The sequence below is a fragment of the Sebastes fasciatus genome, chromosome 17 (genome assembly GCF_043250625.1).
Source record: "Sebastes fasciatus isolate fSebFas1 chromosome 17, fSebFas1.pri, whole genome shotgun sequence".
In the NCBI taxonomy this organism is placed as follows: Eukaryota; Metazoa; Chordata; class Actinopteri; order Perciformes; family Sebastidae; genus Sebastes; species Sebastes fasciatus.
In genome coordinates this window covers 26048557-26067911 of record NC_133811.1, presented here as the reverse complement: position 1 = coordinate 26067911, position 19355 = coordinate 26048557, and the positions used below count along the sequence as shown (strand labels likewise).

At 40.6% G+C, this 19355-nt stretch overlaps 1 protein-coding gene and 1 long non-coding RNA gene across 6 annotated transcripts in view; one reads left to right on the top strand and one right to left on the bottom strand.

Moving 5' to 3' along the window:
* Positions 1-338: 338 nt before the first annotated feature.
* eya3 (EYA transcriptional coactivator and phosphatase 3) lies at positions 339-17850 on the bottom strand. Of its 4 annotated transcripts, none has more exons than XM_074612347.1 (19): positions 17710-17850; positions 13044-13148; positions 12545-12594; positions 12249-12343; positions 12091-12171; positions 11929-11983; positions 11288-11397; positions 10897-11028; positions 10608-10693; positions 8891-9068; positions 8516-8685; positions 8198-8281; positions 8012-8101; positions 7635-7693; positions 7359-7519; positions 6857-6971; positions 5688-5809; positions 5471-5571; positions 339-4984 (listed from the first exon to the last, which is right to left on the bottom strand). In XM_074612347.1, the coding sequence occupies exons 2-19, from the start codon at positions 13098-13100 to the stop codon at positions 4904-4906; spliced, it is 1827 nt and encodes a 608-aa protein (XP_074468448.1). In that variant the 5' UTR covers positions 13101-13148; positions 17710-17850; the 3' UTR covers positions 339-4903. The 4 variants fall into 4 exon arrangements, with proteins under 4 accessions (XP_074468448.1, XP_074468449.1, XP_074468450.1 ...); XM_074612348.1 differs by having other exon boundaries at positions 13044-13151; positions 17710-17847; XM_074612349.1 differs by lacking the exon at positions 10897-11028.
* Positions 17851-18813: 963 nt separating this feature from the next.
* Positions 18814-19355, top strand: part of LOC141753785 (uncharacterized) — a 62750-nt gene continuing 62208 nt past the window's right edge. For both annotated transcript variants that reach the window (XR_012590502.1, XR_012590503.1), the window contains exon 1: positions 18814-18828. This is a non-coding gene — a long non-coding RNA (uncharacterized LOC141753785). The remainder of the gene's footprint in view (positions 18829-19355) is intronic.

Here is a 19355-nt window from a genome sequence, read left to right as displayed (position 1 = left end):
TATTTGTGACATCAAAAAATGAACAGAAATCCTAACGGCTTGTTTCAAACGCACAATTTCTGAATACGGACTGTGTGTAATTCTCCGCATATTGAGCATTTCGATAGTTTAACAGTATTTATAAAGCACTTAAATCTGCTCTATAATAAAAGACATGAAAAGCTCACTTCTTACAATATGGGACCTTTAAATGTTAAAACTGAGCTACAACCTAAAAAATGCATGTTGCATTAAAGAAATTAGTGGCATGTTATCGCGTTAACATTGACAGCCCTAATATTTCTATATTTATGTAATTGTATTTTTTTTCACAGTAATAAATAACGACTTGAGCCTGAAACTTTTTAAAGTTTATTTACACTGTATTGAGGGTCGTAGGTACACAGGAAAACCTTACAGGACTGTGTCGAGGTCCCCGACACCTACTGTGGGGGAAAATAGTGATTATTGTACTTAAATTAGCATCGATTATCATGTAAGAGTTCAGTTTACAGGATCAGTCAGGCTCTCTACACATAACCCCTATGTGGCCTCACAGGTCCTTGAAGATGAGATGAAATACTTAAAAAAGAAAAAAACAAAACACACTATTTTTTAAAAATAACAGTATTTGGCATTGGAAAGTAAAAGAGGACACATAGAAGAATATAGCCCCTTAAACATCATCGCATGGTCAGTATTTAACAGCCATGGTATACTTCAAAACAGACATGACATGCAGACAAAGTAAAGAACAGAAAACACATTCAATAAGCAGAAAACTAAAAAGTTGCATAATGGTCTCTCAGTTTTCTCAGTTGTGTGTCAGGACTGATAGATTCACCTTCAGCTCACTCGACACCGAACAATCACACATTTTCACTTTCAGATCTGCATTAAAAATACATATGTACATGTATTTATAGATTGTGATTGTCTCTAAGCGATGCCAAGCATTTCACAGCAACAATATAAATGCAATCTCCTTTTTCAAAAAGAAATCTAAACACAAAGACGACAAGTACATTTATGTAAAACACATGTATTTTCATATTTTCACTCCAAATTGAGATATCTATTCTTGAAAAAAACATTTTGAGAACGTACCGGACAGCAACGTAACCGTTTTAAGCCCGTCACTAAATTTTCTTTAAACACTGAATCAACATTTTCTCCCCAAAAACGGATACATCATTTTCTAGAAGGAGGCCTTTCAAACACAGTGCAGACGGGACGATCAAATCAACCAAAGTCTAGGAACAAAACAAAAAAAAAAACTTTAAAAAAAAAATATTGAGTTTAAAAAAAAAAAAAAAGAGTAAGATAACACTTTGGATAATATTATAACAATGCAGTGATAACATATTTCCCTTTTTGAGATTATGCATACAGATGATGGTTAAAGGCACAATATATATAAATATGCAGTCACGCAAAGACAAAACAAAACACACAGAAATACACATTCTTAACGGTCAAAGCTGCAGGTGTGTAAATACGAATCTTCTTCGGGCTCAGTATTGTTCAGTCGTTAATCTCGTACGGACCGGGGAACAAGTCGACCCCCTCCAGCTCCTCTCGCCGCCTGCAAGTGAAAAAAATCCCTCCAAATACAGTTTGTGAGCAAAGTAGAGAAATGTATTGCACAGTCGTCATCATCCTTATCATCATCATCGTCATCATCATCATCATCGTCATCATCGTCATCCTGTGTCATCCATCGTCATCCAAAATTCAAAGCTGTACAAGTAATCCTCGTTGTCTGACACAACTAATAATCTCCACGTTTTGAGGAGAGCTGAAACAATTAGTTAATCAATTGATTGGTTTGCAAACTATTTTGACAATTGTTGAGTAGTTTCTTAAAGCAAAAAGTACCAAAAATTCACTTGTTGTTACGTGAATATTTGCTGTTACTATTATGTCAAATAATGGTAAAAAAAAAATAAAAGACCCCAAAGCGACATCTTCAAAATGCTCGTTTTGACCAAAAACACAACAAAAACCCAAACGATATTCAGGGTTACTACATCATATCATATAAGCCAAAGAAAAAAAGAAAATCCTCACATTTGAGAAGCTAATTCTTGCCCATTTTCGCTCGAAAAAATGACTCAAATTGTTGCAGATTAATTTCTTTTCAATCGAATAATCAAGAAAATAGTCTGCATATTAATCAGTTTGTTTCAGTTTTAGTTTCAAACTAACTAAAACGACGAATGTCGGCTAAATCAAACTGAGAAAAAACATGTTGAGTAATGTCTTTGGAAACAAAAAGTATGCAATTTCCCTTTTTGGTAAACAACCATTTTGACATTCAATCACGTGAACAAAACAATTCTGCTTTTGTAGCAACAACATGTAAGCGTAATAAAATGTAATTCTACTGGCTAACTACTGCTTTTATCAAATTATACATCATGTGTGCTGCTCTCCTGTGATGAGATGCTACAACTGTGTTCACTGAGAGAAGAGGAAACATTTAAATTAAACCTCTTAAGTGATTGTGATCCTCCTAACAATGTATTCGCTGAGTCAGAAGCTGAGAGGTGAGAGCATGGATGGATTATGAGACAATGGATCCCCCCACACCCCATCCCTCCTACATGGGAGCAACACATCCTGCAGGTTAAAACAGAGCTCTGAGCCGTTATCTGTAGTCGGGGGTTTCATCCAAATGGAGCGCAAATTTAAAGAAAATCGGCAAAAGAAAATGTGAATTAATGTGCGTTTTCATTCACGATGAACTTGATATAGATTCCTTTTTAAGATTTGTGATCAAGATGCATCCTGAGCGATCCGTTTTACAGCATAAAGATAAACGTGTCAGTGCTCTCGGGTGGTTCAATTATGTCTCCAATACAGACGTATCTGCAACAAGCCAAAAACGGCCGACATATCGGTCTCTGTCTAAAGACAAGAGACTCTGATAAGGATCAGGAACAAAACAAAACCCAAACAGGACATCCCTGCTGTTAACGGAGCTCTAGGACTTCACAACAACAAATGTCAAAGGTCACTTCAAAACAGCGGCTCTGTGCCCAGCTCTGTAATCCATCCATTGGGTGCGATCCCTCATATTTTCCTGCCTCGACTTAAAACCCTGACCATACAGAACAGTCGCGTTATCCTGATTCACATCATTAAAAACCGTAAACAGCTAACCAATCTCCACCAAATCCCATTGGTCTAAATACAGTATGTATGGTGCCACTTTCAACTGAACACTTTTCAAGGATTTTTTTGACGGAAGTTCGTCTCCTTATGAGATTTCATGGATACTTAGGACTGTCCTCTGAGGAACCCCCAAAAAACCAACTGCGTCAATATACTAATAGTATAACGGCCATGTTTGTAGTCTTGTGTCAAACACATTTTCCAGGCAATAACAGTTTTGTTTAGAAGTAGGAACATTTTCTCGACCCTTATTTAACTTTGGAGATCCAAGCAGCGTGTCTCAAATCCAAACCACATACTAAATCTGAAGTAGGTTTTTAGTTTATAGGGTCTCACTAAAAAAAAAAAAAGGCTCGAGTTTGCTATGCTTTGATTTTAGCATATTGTTTTATGCTAAATGCAGTACCTGTGAGGGTTTCTGGACAATATTTGTCATTGTTTTGTGTTGTTAATGGATTTCAAATAATAAATATATACATACATTTGCATAAAGTAGCATATTTGTCCACTCCCATGTTGATAAGAGTATTAAATACTTGAAAAATCTCACTTTAAGGTACATTTAGAACAGATAAACAATGTGCGATTAATTGTAATTAAGTCTTGTAATCGATTGACAGCCCTAGTATGTTAATTGTTTTGCATACTAACTGCTAAAAGACGATTAGTATGTAGTACATACTGCATTAGAATGAATATGTAGTATGGATTTGGGACACAGCTGAAGTTTTCATTGGACCTGTGTATTGCCTTACTAATGCTACGACTACTACTGGGGCAGGAACTTCTTGTACAACTCTATTGGAAAACTCCCGAGTCATGGCTGAAACTGATCAGTTTGGTTTATGTGTGGTGCATCCTGACCGGCTCTACTTACTTCCTTTCATATTACTGAGTGTTACAGAAAGGCCGGAGCCTCTGATTCTCAGCACATTTACTGACCACAGATCAGATCAAATATTCTATATTTAGAAAAAAGGAACACTAGTGTGCTGTTGCAGCACAGTGGAGAGGTCAGGACAGCTGACTGATGGTCATGACCCAAGTTACGTTTCTAGTTCCTCATGATAAACAGTTGACTCGGAGGTCAATAGTGGGAATATTTGATACTTGATGACTGTTGGTAACTTCTGCAAAGTGATGCTTTCAGGTCTTTGAATGAGTGCAAAACAACCCAGAGAGAGATTTCTTTTTTAACAAATTTGCTTTGATATTATTATTTCAGTTACACAGAGCCTAAATAAAAAGCTACAACAACAAAAAGCCGATAAACAACAGCGACCCTTTGGTTGTTTAAATCCAGAAAGAAGAAATAAAAAATTAGAGGGATCGTTTCATTGCAGATTTTGATACTTAAAAAGAAAATGAGACCAAGGAGGAAAAAAAAATATGGATGTTTTCCCTTCTGTGTCCAAATCAGTGCCAGTTTCAGCCGTGGTGAGGTTAGCTGCCGTAGAGGAGGGAGTGCTGTGCGTGAGGAACACTTAACTCAGCCAGTCCGTTTCTCGCAGTCAGCTCCGACCCAAAGTCCGCCTCAGTGCGTCACCGTCACACATCACACAGTGAGTCATTAGTCGTCAAGTGAGGGCAGATTTTCTAATGTGAGCGTGTGTCGTTCGGGGAGAGGGTGAGGGGGGGAGAATGGGGTCGTGGAGGGTTTTCCTCACACAATGTCACTCCACAGACCCGACAGGACGACGACTACGTTTTCCCTTTTAGTGTGCGACATTTCAGCGCCGCCTCCTTTTTACAAGAAGTCCAGTTCCAGCGCTTGGTGCAGGGACACGAGGTCGCCGTGAGTGGAGATCCGCCAGAAAGGCATGTTGTGCTGCAGACAGAGAGACAGACACAAACCAAAACCACACAACAGTGTGTCAGAAACACTTCAAATGTAGCAGTAAATGTAGTCTGACAACTGACAGTCGGTAAAAACTAATTGGTAAAACGCTGGCTGCTTGACGATCAGACTGGATTTACATTTCATTTGAATTATTCGAATAAACAAATCTGAGGTGACGGTGGCGATTCATGAGTCTGGAACCAGGCTGGTAAAACACAGCCAACATGGTAGTTCTGCAGCCAAAGAGAAGCTCCACACTTGACTTGGATCGCTGCAGTACACTGGGAACTTGTTGTAACATCAAATGGAAACGCCCACTAAGTCGTTGCAAAAAGCAGTGACGTAGGTTACCAAAATAAGCTAAGAAATAAGGTTACGAATAATGTGACGAGTCAACGTTAGCGGCAGACGCAACTCTGCCTACAGGCTAAACACACAAGAGAAGGCAGGAGTAAGGAGACATGAACAGTTCACCTGTTTTGCTGCAAACTCCTCATCTCGACCGTCGCCGATCACCACGTAAGTCACTTTCTTTCCAAAGCGAGAGACGATCCTCTCGAAGCAACTCTCTTTCCCTGCAGGACGGCAGAACGGAGAAATAAGACTTTACAAAAGCAGCATCTCAACATGATTTCCTCCTCTGTCACAGTGGAGAAGAAGAATTAATTGTACTCAGCGTTTTCATGCGTACCTATTTTAGTGGCACTGTAGATGTTCTCGATGGGGAAGACGTCTCCCAGGCCGTAGAGCAGCACCTTCGCCAGAGCTGGGACCAGCTGAGTGGTGGTGACCAACACATTCATACACTTCCCCCTGTTGGTGGAATATCACATACACAGTATACAGGTCAGGCAGAAATATGGGCTTACAGATGACAAGCTTTATCAGAGCACAGAATTTTAGAGATTTATCCAAACAAATTCAGCAAAAGAAAATCACAGCAAAGCTTCTACTTCTATCCATTCACCTAATATCTCGTAATCATCTTCTGATTAAACTAGGGCTGTCAAATTCATTTTAACGCCACTAATGTCTTTAACGTATTAATGCAACTTGCAATTTTTAGGTTGTAGCGGACTAGCTAGAGCGAAGATACTGGCATCATACGAAACTAAAAAAACATAAGGAATCCATTGGTACCAACCATGTCATACTAGCTTGTCGTGAAGGAGGCTAAATAACGCTCCAAACATGCACTAAATTTTGGCGAGGAAAAACTGTCATGGCCATTTTCAAAGGGGTCCCTTGACCTCTGACCTCAAGATATGTGAATGTAAATGGGTTCTATGGGTACCCACGAGTCTCCCCTTTACAGACATGCCCACTTTATGATAATCACATGCAGTTTGGGGCAAGTCATAGTCAAGTCAGCACACTGACACACTGACAGCTGTTGTTGCCTGTTGGGCTGCAGTTTGCCATGTTATGATTTGAGCATATCTTTTTTTGCTAAATGCAGTACCTGTGAGGGTTTCTGGACAATATCTGTCATTGTTTTCTGTTAATTGATTTTTCATATTAAATATATACATACATTTGCATAAAGCAGCATATGTGTCCACTCCCATGTTGATAAGAGTATTCAATTCTTGATAAATCTCCCTTTAAGGTACATTTTGAACGGATAAAAAATGTGCGATTAATCACGATTAAATATTTTAATCGATTGACAGCCCTGGAATAAGCGCTGCCTTTTTAATCTAAACTTGCAGTCATTTGGTTCACTAAGCCAAAACTGTTACTATATTTGATGGTAATGTTAAATAAAGCTGTCACCTTAATGACTAGAGCACACTTTACTCATCTTGCTGTAGAGTATGACCTAAAAGATTTGTAGTAAATAACAACCTCTGCTCAGACCTGGACTGGATGAGCAGCAGAGACTTGAGGGCGGTGCTGAGCCACGCGTCCGTAACGTTCTCGATCTCAGACTGAAGCCGGAGAAGCAGCTCCCTCTTCATAGGACTCAACAGGCCTGAAAAACAAAATATGTAGTTAAATATACAACTTCAATACCACAAAGATGTAGATACCACTCTCAGCCTATCAGGGAGAAACATGGGGAAAGTCAGATCTGTTGTGTGTTTGCTGCCTTTTGCATTTATTGGACTGTGGAACTAACTCGACTGCTTTCAAACTATTAACAAACAATTCACATTACTGGAAGTGCTCCGAGGTTTTTCCTTAGGAAAACAGACACACCAAAAACAGGCCATTAAAAGCATGAAATATACGAGTCAAGGTGAAAGAACAACTTCTGAACACTGTCTTACTTTAATTATAGAACGTTTTTTCAAGTGCCACTGTGCACCATATCATTTCTCTTGTGTGCAAAACAGAATTATCATCGACGCCAACTCACCTCCAACGTTCCCTTTATAGTTATTGTAGATCTCTTTTAGCCGGCGGTAGCGAAAGGCCAGTTTCCGCATCCACTCCACGCCTCCCTGGACCCCCGCGGTGGTTCCTGACGCCCCTCCACCACTGGAACCGTTAAAGCCGTCCGCCACGAAGTTGTAGTTACTGGAGTAGGGAGGAATGATTGTGATTTGTTTGGATGAGTTATGATGTTGAAGTGTGAAATAGGGCTGTGTGTGATGAGGTAATCGTTATACTGCATACTGTAAACATAACACACCTCAGCTCCTGTCCGTTGTCATCAGAGGCAACATCCTCAACATGGACTTGATCACATTCCTTAAAGAAAACAAAAATGGTTATGGAGATGTATAATAATGTATATTCACTTATACAAAGACAACAACATCCATGTTCAGTTAGGAAAGTCGTGATATAGTCATAAGCTTGAGATGGTGGATCTTTGCAACAGCCTCTTAAACTGCCATTTGATTGCCCATGACTGCGAGGAGCACCTCTAGTTAGTTTTATTCTCCGGAACTCAGGGAGGCTTAAAAATAGATCAGGAAAAGTTACGACTGTCAAAAACAGGAGAGGTTTCTCATTAATCCTGGTTAGTACCGGCTGCTGTGACCGTCTGAATGTTTCTCACTGTACCTCCAGGTCATTGAAGAACAGGTGAGTGTCCGCCAGCTCAAAGATCAGCTCCTCCATCTGCAAGCCGAGGTTCAGCACCGTTGCTGGGTCCTAACAAACACAACGCGGGCTCATGATAAATCTTTTATGCAATAAACAGAGTCCGATTTATTTCAAAACTTTTTTTGCTTATTCACAGAAACCAACCTTGCCAAACTTCTGTGCGTAGGAGCCAGTGAGCAGAGAGTGGAATATAATAATGGTCTCATCCAGATCCCACAGAAAAATGCGCTAAAAAAAAGAGCAGAAAAATAATATTACACTTTGCATTTTAAAAGTAATAATTTTATCTTTTATATTTTACAATTGACAGGAAACAAATATTTACCACTAAATCATATTACCAAGGATCTTTTTTTTTTACCTTAAATTAGTGGCGTTGAAATAAATTTATGTTAACGAGTTATTATGGCGTTAACTTTGACAGCCCTGGTGCAAAGATAAGTAACCTAGGGACTTGGTTACCTCCAGGTCACTTTCAGCAGGTGGGGAGCTGTCAGACCTCTTGCCCTTCCCTTTGGATTTGCCAACAGAGTTCCTGCGTCCGACCTCGTCCTGATCTCTGGCTCCGGCGGGGAGAGCCAAACTGGTAGGAAGGGCTGCACCTGCCGGGAGGTTCTCTGGTGGGGACGCATCTTAATACAAGAAAGGCTGAAATTAGTTCTGGTTAATCAAACTAGTACAAGGATTACAAATCCCATATTTTAGTGCAGTGAATGCTGCAGAACAGTGAATGTGAATACTCAATGTGACAACATGGTGCTTCTAAAAACAGCCATCACAATGTAATCTAGCTCTAATGTTAAATAGAAATAATAGCGATCAAAGTGCGGAGGTTACCTCTGGGAGGCAGTCCGGCCGAGGCGGCCTGCTCCGACTTCACGGCTGAATATCCGGCCACGCCCACACCGGCGCCGTGGTCCTCGCTGCTGGGCAGCCCGGCGGGCACGTAGCTGGGAGGCAGAGGGTAGTACTGAGAGAACTGACCCTGGCCCAGAGAGTTGTAGCTGCTAAATTCCTGGAGGAAATAAGAAAAACAAGGAGAAGGGTGTGCCACATGAGGCGGTCTGCAGAAACATTATGCAGAAATAATCTCCAGCTTCCAAACACTTCTCATATCATTCACCACAACTGTGATGAGCTTTGATAAAATGATCCTCAGGGCATAATGATCGTTCATTTATTGTACGTTTTCAATAACATTTCTCCACATTAAATAATCAGGGTCTTTTACATTAACTACATTTTATGTTACATTTTCAAACATATCAAAACAGAAGAAAAAAGCAATGAAATGTCAAACTGTTTAATATGCAGTTATGCTGCAGGTAAATGACATGACCAATCACGGTTGCCAGTGTTGTCGTAAAAACAACTGAAAGTTGTGTTTTCTCTCCTAACAACGAGCTCACATGTCACCATTAAAAATGCTTGTTTGTCCCTGTACACCTCAACTATAAGGTTATTTTAATTTGAAGAAAATAAAAGAATATATTTAAAAAATCTGCATTTTTAACTTCATTGTTTACTTTAAGTTCAATATTTATCTGTAAATCTGCAGAACACCTGCAGATTTGTTAAAATCAAGAAGCATCTGTGTACATACAGTGTATGCATGTTATATTGGGGGTTGGGGACAAAATGTACTTTGAAATGGTGCCGTGGTCCAAAAACTAAATTAGTATACGCTGGTATATCGTGTATATATAGAGTGGTGCAGGAAGTCGATGGGTTTTTATTTAGATGCCTGAAATAAGGTCTGTGGTTAACACAAGCTGAAGAGATTTTAACGTTTTGTTCTACGATATGAAATATGTCAGTTAATACCCCGCTTTGAAGCTTTTAAATGTCTTTAAAAAGGCGGCTGCTAACAACTGGTTAAATGAGACTACTGAACATCACGCCGACTCGTCTTAAAAAGTGGTGTTCATTTGTGACGATTATCTTACGGAACAAAATGTGTCAGTATCATAAACGTGCGTTGCCCACAGAGCTTATTTTCTTTTTTAAGTTTTAGCATTTTATTGACAGGACAGTGGATAGAGTCTTGGAAAGGGGGGAGAGAGAGAGAGAGAAAGTGGATGACATGCGGAAAGGGCCACAGGCCGGATTCGAACTATGGCCACCGCGGTTAGGACTGAGTCTTGTTATATGGGCGCCCGCTCTACCAACTGAGCTAACCAGGCGCCCCAGAGCTTATTTTCTGCAATAATCCAAAACCCAATGGAGAAATCCTATTGGCTTTTTGTCAAGGGAACCAGGGCGATGCTAACTTCCTGGTTGACTTACAAAAATGCATCCTCCCTGGAGCACTCTATTTTGGACCTTGTTTATCTATATGATGCATCATTGTGCAATACTTTTTTTTTTTTGTGGCCCATTCAAACAGTTTGTCTGCATGTTTGAGTGTTGATTTTCTTTTGGTATTTTGATCATTCTAAAAAGATGGAATAGACTCACAAATATTTGGGGTTTCATGTGTACTAATAATTTAATTAACAAAAAGAGACAGAGTTTTGTTGTTTATTTCTTTGAGGAACACTAACGTACTCCTTACCTGCTGAGCCACTGTGGGGGAGGTTGTGGTGGCGGCCGTAGCCGAGGGGATGCCGGAGTACACACTGGATGTTGTGAAGCTTGAGCCTGGAGACAAGAGAGAGCTCGACTAAAACAGTGCCGGAGGAAAATAAAAGCATTTCTACAAACAGTATTTGAGGTGATTGACAACAAGAGAGGAAGACAGAGCTGTGCCGCTGCGAGATCTCCTTTATTTTTTGCAGCGCTTCTCATATTTGCAGAGAGTGTGGCAGCGTTATCTCGTGAGGCAGAGTGAGGTTGCAGCTTGCCTTGGTATGAGTAGTGCAGCTGGCTTGGCTGGGTTGAGGTATATGCGGTGCTGAAGCTGAGAAACCCAGGCTGGCCACCAGAGGGCGCCTCAGGCAGCCCTGTCTCTGTTTTAATGCCTGGCCACATAGCACCTGAAGATGAAAGAGAGCAATGGAAGCAGAGGATGAAAGAGGCAGCGAGAGGAACTGAAGATGGGGCAAAGTTAAGAAACCAGGTTCCTTCAGTCCAGATGTGGGTGTTTAAAAGCAGAGATCAAAAAGCAAATCGATTCCACAGCGCCAAAGCACAGTAAGGCCTCTGAAGCAAAGTAACAAAAAAAGGTGTGATGCTAGGTGTTTTAGTGAGCAGACAGTGTTAAAATAGGCTGTTAGAGTAGGAGCGGGGACTAACCAAAGGGCGGGAGGCCGTAGGTCTGGCCCGTCTGGGGGAAGGAGGAGTACACAGTGGACTGGGCCAGAGGAGGGAAGGCCACCTGGCCGGTGTACGACGTCACTGCTGGGCTGAAAGAAAGAGAAGCAGCATTAAAAAACAGGAGATCTACTACGAGGGCTCAGGACCTTTTTACATGTATTGGTGCACAAAATTTGGTTTGCATTAGGGATGCTAACCGTTAACCGATTATTAACCGTTAACCGATTAAAGGTTCATTTTTAACATCCCTAATATACAGTAGAGGAAAGTCAGCCTAAAATCCTCTGAAGAGTTTTGTTAAATTAACATTATACGGTATTTTGTGACGGCAAATTTGGACACCGTTTTATCCCCCTACAGAGCACAGAGTCTTGTCTAAATCTTAAAGTGGAAAGTGTTGTTTCGGTGCAGACATCATCTCCAACAAACACAATTATAAGTGCACACACAGAAAGCTAGATTACAGCTGCAGTGGTGAACGCTTAGTGTCATTTTTTACTTGTGAGTCAAATGGTAGCACACTGGAGCCCCGCACCATACGTCACGGTTCACCTTCTTAAATCAGCGTAGCATTAGAATATGATAAATGATAACACATTTGTTCCAGGCAGTGTACTCACTTGCTGCCTTGATAAACCTGTTGGGTGTATTCAGATGTTGCGGTTGAGTCTGTGGCTGTTAAAAAAAAAGACAACATGGCTTCAGTTACAAGAGCAGCTTTCTCCTTATTAAGACCTTTTAATGTGCACCGTTTAGAACGGAGACCGTGTTTCTCTTCGTACCAGAATGTGCGTATGAGTTCATGGAGTCGCCGCATGCTTGAGGCGCTGCCCCTCTGTTTGCGTCTGACTGTTCCTGATCACCTGGAATCAGACTAATTGTCAATATCTTTCAGGTATGGGGGGGGGGAGACTTCAGGGGGGATGTATTATCTACTTACCTGGATCGAGCTGGGCTGAGGACAGGGCAGAGTAAGAGCTGTCCTGCTCTGATGAACCCAACACAACAGCTGGACTCCCGTCGTCACCTAAATTACTGGAAGAGCATAAAGAATCCATTATAATCATAGAATCTCTGCTGCCGGCTATGTAAAACAAAATAATTAAACCTGGCAAAAAAAGCTGAGGACAACAATCACATAAAAAACAATCCACAGAAAACAATCTTTAATAGTCTGTTCAAAAATTCCATCAAAATGAGTCAACAGATCAGAAACAGATCTCACTGCAGACCAACCTCGACTCTTTCTCCAGTCTACCGGCTATCTCAAGCTTCGCCTTCTTTGCCTGCAAATACACAAAAAGAAGTTTATGTAGATGGTTTTCACCATAATTAGATTTTCTCAGCTGCTTCACGACTGTGGTATGCATTTTTTTTTTTTTTTTTTGAATAGTATTCGTAGCCAAAGTCAGTTGAAAATAATATCATAAAAAACTGAAGGTCAATACAAGAAATACTGAAATATTACTTTTGAACAATAGTTGTCCTTCAGAGTTGCAAGTATTCTTTCATGACACATTTAAGTATATTTGCTCTATAGCATTTAAAAGAAATAATACTTGACATCAGTACATTCAACTAAATATTGCAGATACACACACAGTACCACAATACTACAATATACTATGCTGGGAAAAAGGATGTACACAAAAGTTTGCACAAATCCTGTGAAATTACTGTTGCACCAACTTACAGAGTAAAAAGCAACATTTGGCGTCATCGTGTGCAGACTCACCGGCAGCTCAGGCAGCTCCTGCGAGTCGACCATCTCTGCAGCGGAGCGACCCGACATGTCTGCACGCACAGCCTACTCTCTGCACCTGGAAAGCCTGTCCGGACCCTGCTTTACACAAACCACAGGAGCAAAAAAGCACAGAGCAAATTGGGATCATGCCTTATGTAGTTTCCCCGAAGCGTGACTCTCCCCTCCTCCGGTTTCATAAATACTCATCGATGCATCCCTCCCCCTCCGCCACTATCGCGGGGGTGATCAGCAGGGGAGGTGGCGGCACGGGTGGAAATGGGGCACCCTGGTCTTTAATCTCCCACACTGACGTTGCCCTATGTCCCCAGCACGCGTGGGTTTACCGTGGGATTAAGGAAGCGTGCCACTTTACATGTGACCTAACATTCATTCAACGAAAACATATTCTCCAGACGCATTAGCTGCTCAGGTGCAAGCTGTTGTATCAATAGATGCCCCGAGGCAGGGGATAAGATCTAACCTCGTGTTGTCCACTGCTGCCTCCACGGCACGGCTGGAACATTTATCTAACTGACATAATGTCAGCTTGTGTAAGTGAACTCAAAAACATATTGCATTTGAAGGGAAATAAAGCCACTGGATGATGGACTGATGATAAATTAACTCACATACTTGTCAAGTCAGTTTTATTTGTATAGCCCAAAATCATAAATCACAAATTTGCCTCGGGGGGCTTTACAATCTGTACAGGATACGACACCCTCTGTCCTTTACAGTGCGACCCTCTCATCGGATAAGGAAAAACGTTTCCCTTTTAACAGGGAAAAAAGTGGAAGAAACCTCCGGAAGAGCAACAGAGCAGGGATCCCCCTTCCAGGACGGACAGACGTGCAATAGATGTCGTGTGTACAGAGTAACAACATAATGAAAATACAACATAGACAATCCATATGACAAAAAATAATACGTATAATGTGAACATATGTGAGAAGGTGGATCCAGGAGGATGTCAAGCAGCTTTCCGGCGTCGCCAAACAGATAGAGCCAGAGCAACACGACCTCCTCTCCACGCCAACCAGATAGAGCCCGAGCAACACAACCTCCTCTCTACGCCAGATAGGTATAGCCAGAGCAACACAACCTCCTCTTCACGCCGAATAAATAGAGCCCGAGCAACACAACCTCCTCTCTATGCCAGATAGGTATAGCCAGAGCAACACAACCTCCTCTTCACGCCGAATAAATAGAGCCAGAGCAACACAACCTCCTCTTCACGCCGAATAAATAGAGCCAGAGCAACACAATCTCCTCTCCACCATGGAACCTAGTTAACTTACATATATTTTAGATATTTCAACTAGAGACTGCATAAAAAATACAATCAATCCCATAAAGATAATCTGTACTTTCTCAGCTCCACTGATCCCGACACATGTTGTGCTCTCAGGCAACTGGTTTTTAATAATAATTCATTGCTAATTTCTCAAACCAGAGACTCCCAGTTTATATACACTGCTGCTTTTTCTGATTGATTTGACTTGAATACATCAAAGCCCCCGTCCGTCCGTCCGTCCTGCTGTTGCCACCGGTAACAGAGCCGCTCACGGTCGCCTCTCCTCTGCCAGCATCACAACAACACTGGGGTTGAATAGCGCTACCCGAGGAACAACATCGCCCTGATACAGGATCCTCCGGGAGTCTCAGCTTCAACTGATTGCTGTCTTTTCCCTGAGGGTGGAGTATCAAGTCTATAGGGGACACCAAAGACCCGGGGAAATCAGTTAAGCAGCGGCTTTGGAAGCTAAACTAAACATCTGATGTCGTGTTGGACTTGACTTGACATGTACGTGTGCACCAAGCACATGATATTATGTGCAGATCTGCAGATCCTCAAGATCAACACTCTCACTACCCCTGGACGATTCAAGAAACCACTTCACTGAGTATTATCCTCTTTTCATTTGTTTAACTCTGTATTTATCTGTATCTCGACATCACCGCAAATGAGGGAAACCTCAATGATGTTAGCATGTATTTATTTGACAAAAAAAAGAAGAAGTCAGAAACGTCTTATTTTACTGATTGTGTAATTTCCTAATATTTTCCTTAAAAGTTTTCTAGAAAGAGATATGTAATATTGTTAGTGATATAGAAAAGGGAAATGGACAATGTTCTAAGACAATTGTTTGTGTTTATATCACGTTGTTGATTTTCAGAGGAATTTCATTATAAGAACTGTTCAGATCTTAAAGCTGCAGTAGGCAGATTGGAGCAAATATAATTTAAAAAAAAGTTATTTTTATTTAACGGTCACTATATCCTGTCAATAGTGCATGAGACAGGTAATCTGAAAAAAATCATACGTACTGTAAATACGTATTTACAGAGTTAGTTATGCGTATTTGCAAATCGCCCTTTATTTTTTATGGATGTGACTTTACACAACACAAATACATGTTTGTGGATAGTGAAATATTTGGAAATCATGGTACACATTTGTGAAATGTCTTCTGTAGATTACAACTAATAAAGTCCAATAAAAACTTCCATAACTAACAAGCCTCCTTTTTAGATTTATATTTAACTAAAATAAAAAAGTCATATGAAGACCTTCTGGTAATGCTTTACTTTATAGGTCCCATATTTTCCTAATTCTTTCCTAGACGGGAAGAAATATGACTGTGTATTATCAGGAAGGTTTCTGGAAAATCTTTGTATTTATAGGGAAAATTAGTGTAACCTAGAGAGTATTTCAGGCCAGCTATAAACTAACATAAGATTTCTTTGCAGTCAAGCAACTGATTGAAAACTCATAAAACTGAATTAATATTTACTGTGGGTGAAAACGATCTCATTCAGTATTTCCATAGTTAGTTTGGTTCCAATTACTTTCTAGTGAGATTAAAATGATTTCTCATTGTTTGCAGATCACATATATACATCTCTGATGCAGACAAATACTTTCTACACCTTTGTGCCAACTAGGGATGTCACGAGAACCGATACTTCGGTACCAAGTCGATGCCAAAATTTTAAAAAAGTGACGGTAATCTCTTTTTTCTAATATGCTGAAAGGTTATTATGGAATTTTTGCCCAATAATGCCAAAAATATTCTGCATACTGACGCTTTAATAACTAGAAATACTGACCGAGATCGTTTTAAACCACAGTAAATATTATTTATTTACGTTATCAGTTGCTTGACTGCAAAGAAATCTTATGTTAGTTTATAGCTGGCCTGAAATACTCTCTAGGTTACACTAATAATTAGTTGAGAACTGACCACTGTATCCCATTTTCCCTATAAATACACATTTTCCAGAAACCTTCCTGAGAATACACACAGTCATATTACAGTATTAGGAAAATATGGGACCTATAAAGTAAAGCATCACCAGAAGGTCTTCATATGACTTTTGTATTTTAGTTACATATAAATCTAAAAAGGAGGCTTCTTAGTTTGGTTCCAATTACTTTCTAGTGAGATTAAAATTACTTCTTATTGTTTGCAGATCACATATACATCTCTGAATACTTTCCACACCTCCATGTCTCTAGTATTGTTTGTCCTGCACACTGCAAATTAAACACTGTTTATCATAAAGCCAGGTACATCAGCACAGCATCATCTCAAGGTAAACCTCCTCTCCATCATGTCATCTGCAGACTGTATACATATTACACATTTATGTATATATACTGTATATTTGTTTTATGAACTTGTCCTATCATTTGACCACTTCTATTATTATTGATATGTTTTGTGATGTTCTGTTTTAGCAGTTACCATATCTTATTCTTTATTTATCTGCTTTAATTGTCTTGTGAAGCACTTTGTAACATCTGTTTTGAGAAGTGCTATATAAATAAATGTATTATTATTATTATATGACTTTTGTATTTTAGTTACATATAAATCTAAAAAGGAGGCTTCTTAGTTTGGTTCCAATTACTTTCTAGAGAGATTAAAATGACTTCTCATTGTTTGCAGATCACATATACATCTCTGAATACTTTCTACACCTCCATGTCTCTGGTATTGTTTGTCCTGCACACTGCAGATTAAACACTGTTTATCATAAAGCCAGGTAAAACAGCAGCACCTCATCATCTCAAGGTAAACCTCTCCATCATGTCATCATACCACACAACCGTTACATTAGCTGAATCCAGCAGTTAGACGCAGCCCAGAGGACGGTTAGCTGTGTGAAGGTGACGTCTGATATCAGACTAACACCTGGAACACAGTAGCTCACAGAAAGGTTGAAACATAAAAAGGTCAACACAATAAGCTAGATAAAGTAAACTAACACCAACTGTGAGCAACTATAACACTAATTAAACACAGCACTCCAGCATTTAAACGGCGCCGTGCTAGCTTCCTAACAGGAACGTTAGCAGACAGAGTCGCTTTATTAACATCAATAAGCTGTGTAATTCCTTGTTTATTTTACATGCACACTAGCTGACGTGTCTGGGGTTTACGGTGGTTAAATAATAATACAAATAAATAAGTAGTGTGGCTAACGGGCATGAAAGTTTTCCATTCCAGGAATTAGTCGGGACCCAGCAGCCATTAGAGTGGGTGATAATATGGCATCGTGTGAAAGCATCTCACTCCTGCTGCACACAACTGTGAACTTATAGCCACACAAACACTCCTAACACACCAACAATATTCAAACCCAGTCTTACCATTGATGGGATGAGAAACGCTTTTATTTAAGCGTCTGTTATTGAATCCACACTGTCACAAGCTTTGTCTGTTGTTAGGGAGCACTTTTTGGCAGGAAGTTGTCGTTGCTGGGCCTACTGCGCATGCGCAGAATGTTTCATTCAACAGCAGTATAGTGATGGGAATTCCGGCTCTTTTTAGTGAGCCGGATCATTTGGCTCAGCTCACCAAAGAAGAGCCGGATCTTTCGGCTCCCAAACGGCTCTTCGTTTTACCACTTCTGCCTTTTTATAATTCAGCCAAATTTAGCTTTAGCTGTTTTGACCTATGATTAGTATGTGTGCACATATATCACTTAAAGGGACTGTTTGTAACTTTTTACACGTATAAATCTACCGGGTCGGGATCCCATGCGCGTTCGCGTGTGGCTATGCGCGTTCTCTCTCCACCTCACGTTCATGCGCGCTCACTACACACTGCAGAAGAGTTAGTCTAGCTCTGAGAATATCTAGTAAATGTACAGTGGACGTTTGGGCAGAAATAAATGCTGCAGCTCCTCCAGACCAACAGAGGTTTCCCCGTGTCTTGTGAAGTGACGGGGCTCCGCAGCGAGAAACGTTATCACCGGCACCCAGTTGGAGACGTTAATGTTTCTCTTCCTGCAGAGGGGCTGAAGCAGGAAGAGAAACGTTACCGTCTCCGACCGGGTGCCGGCGTCTCTCTCCAGCTGCAGTCGGAGGCGATAACGTTTCTCTTCCTGCTTTAGCAAGCAGGAAAAGCCAACACTGGGATAAGCAGTGATTCATGGAGAGACCTTCGTCATGTCAGCTAACATTACTGACAAGCAGGTGAAATATAGAGTGATATTGTGGTTTTAGCTGACGTGTGTCGCCTCACTGTCTTGAGCAATGCTCGTTCATGTCTATGTAGAGCGAGCAAGCGCAAGCCCGACGCTGACTTTCGTTGACTTAACGGCCACAGGTGTCGCTGTTAACAAGCATTTCTGAAAGTTACAAACAGTCCCTTTAAAAGAGCCGGCTCTTTGAACCGGCTCGTTTGTGACCGACACATAACTAACAACAGTCCTTTCTTTCTTTGGCGCGACGGGGGACGACAGGTGTGGCGGAGCGTCAACACAGGTGAGAGAAAGGACTGCAAACATTTGTTATTTGAACAGATGAACCCTTCTGTTAAATGTAGTCAGGTTGTGTTAACTTCTTATAAATGTATTTTGATGTCAAGGAACTTGTAGAACGTGTAGAAAAATAGTTTAAAGGTCCCATATTATAGAAAAGTGAGAGTTTCAAGTTTTATTATTATAAAGCAGGCTTATGTCCTATATAAATACTGTGTAAGTATCGAAACACTCAATCCACAGGGAAATACACACAGCTCGTATTCAGAAATTTTGCATTTGAAACAAGCTGTCAGGATTTCTGCCCATTCGTGATGTCACAAATATACAATATTTAGACCCTTGACACAGTTTTAAACATAAACATTCTAAATGTGTCCCAGTTTATTTCCTGGTTGCAGTGTATATGAATGTCATAAGCTGACAGGAAGTACACAGGGACCCAAGCTGTTGCCTAGCAACGCAATTCTGTCGCAATTCCATCAAAATGCGCCTATGCCTATAGTCTTAATAATCATACAATATCTAATG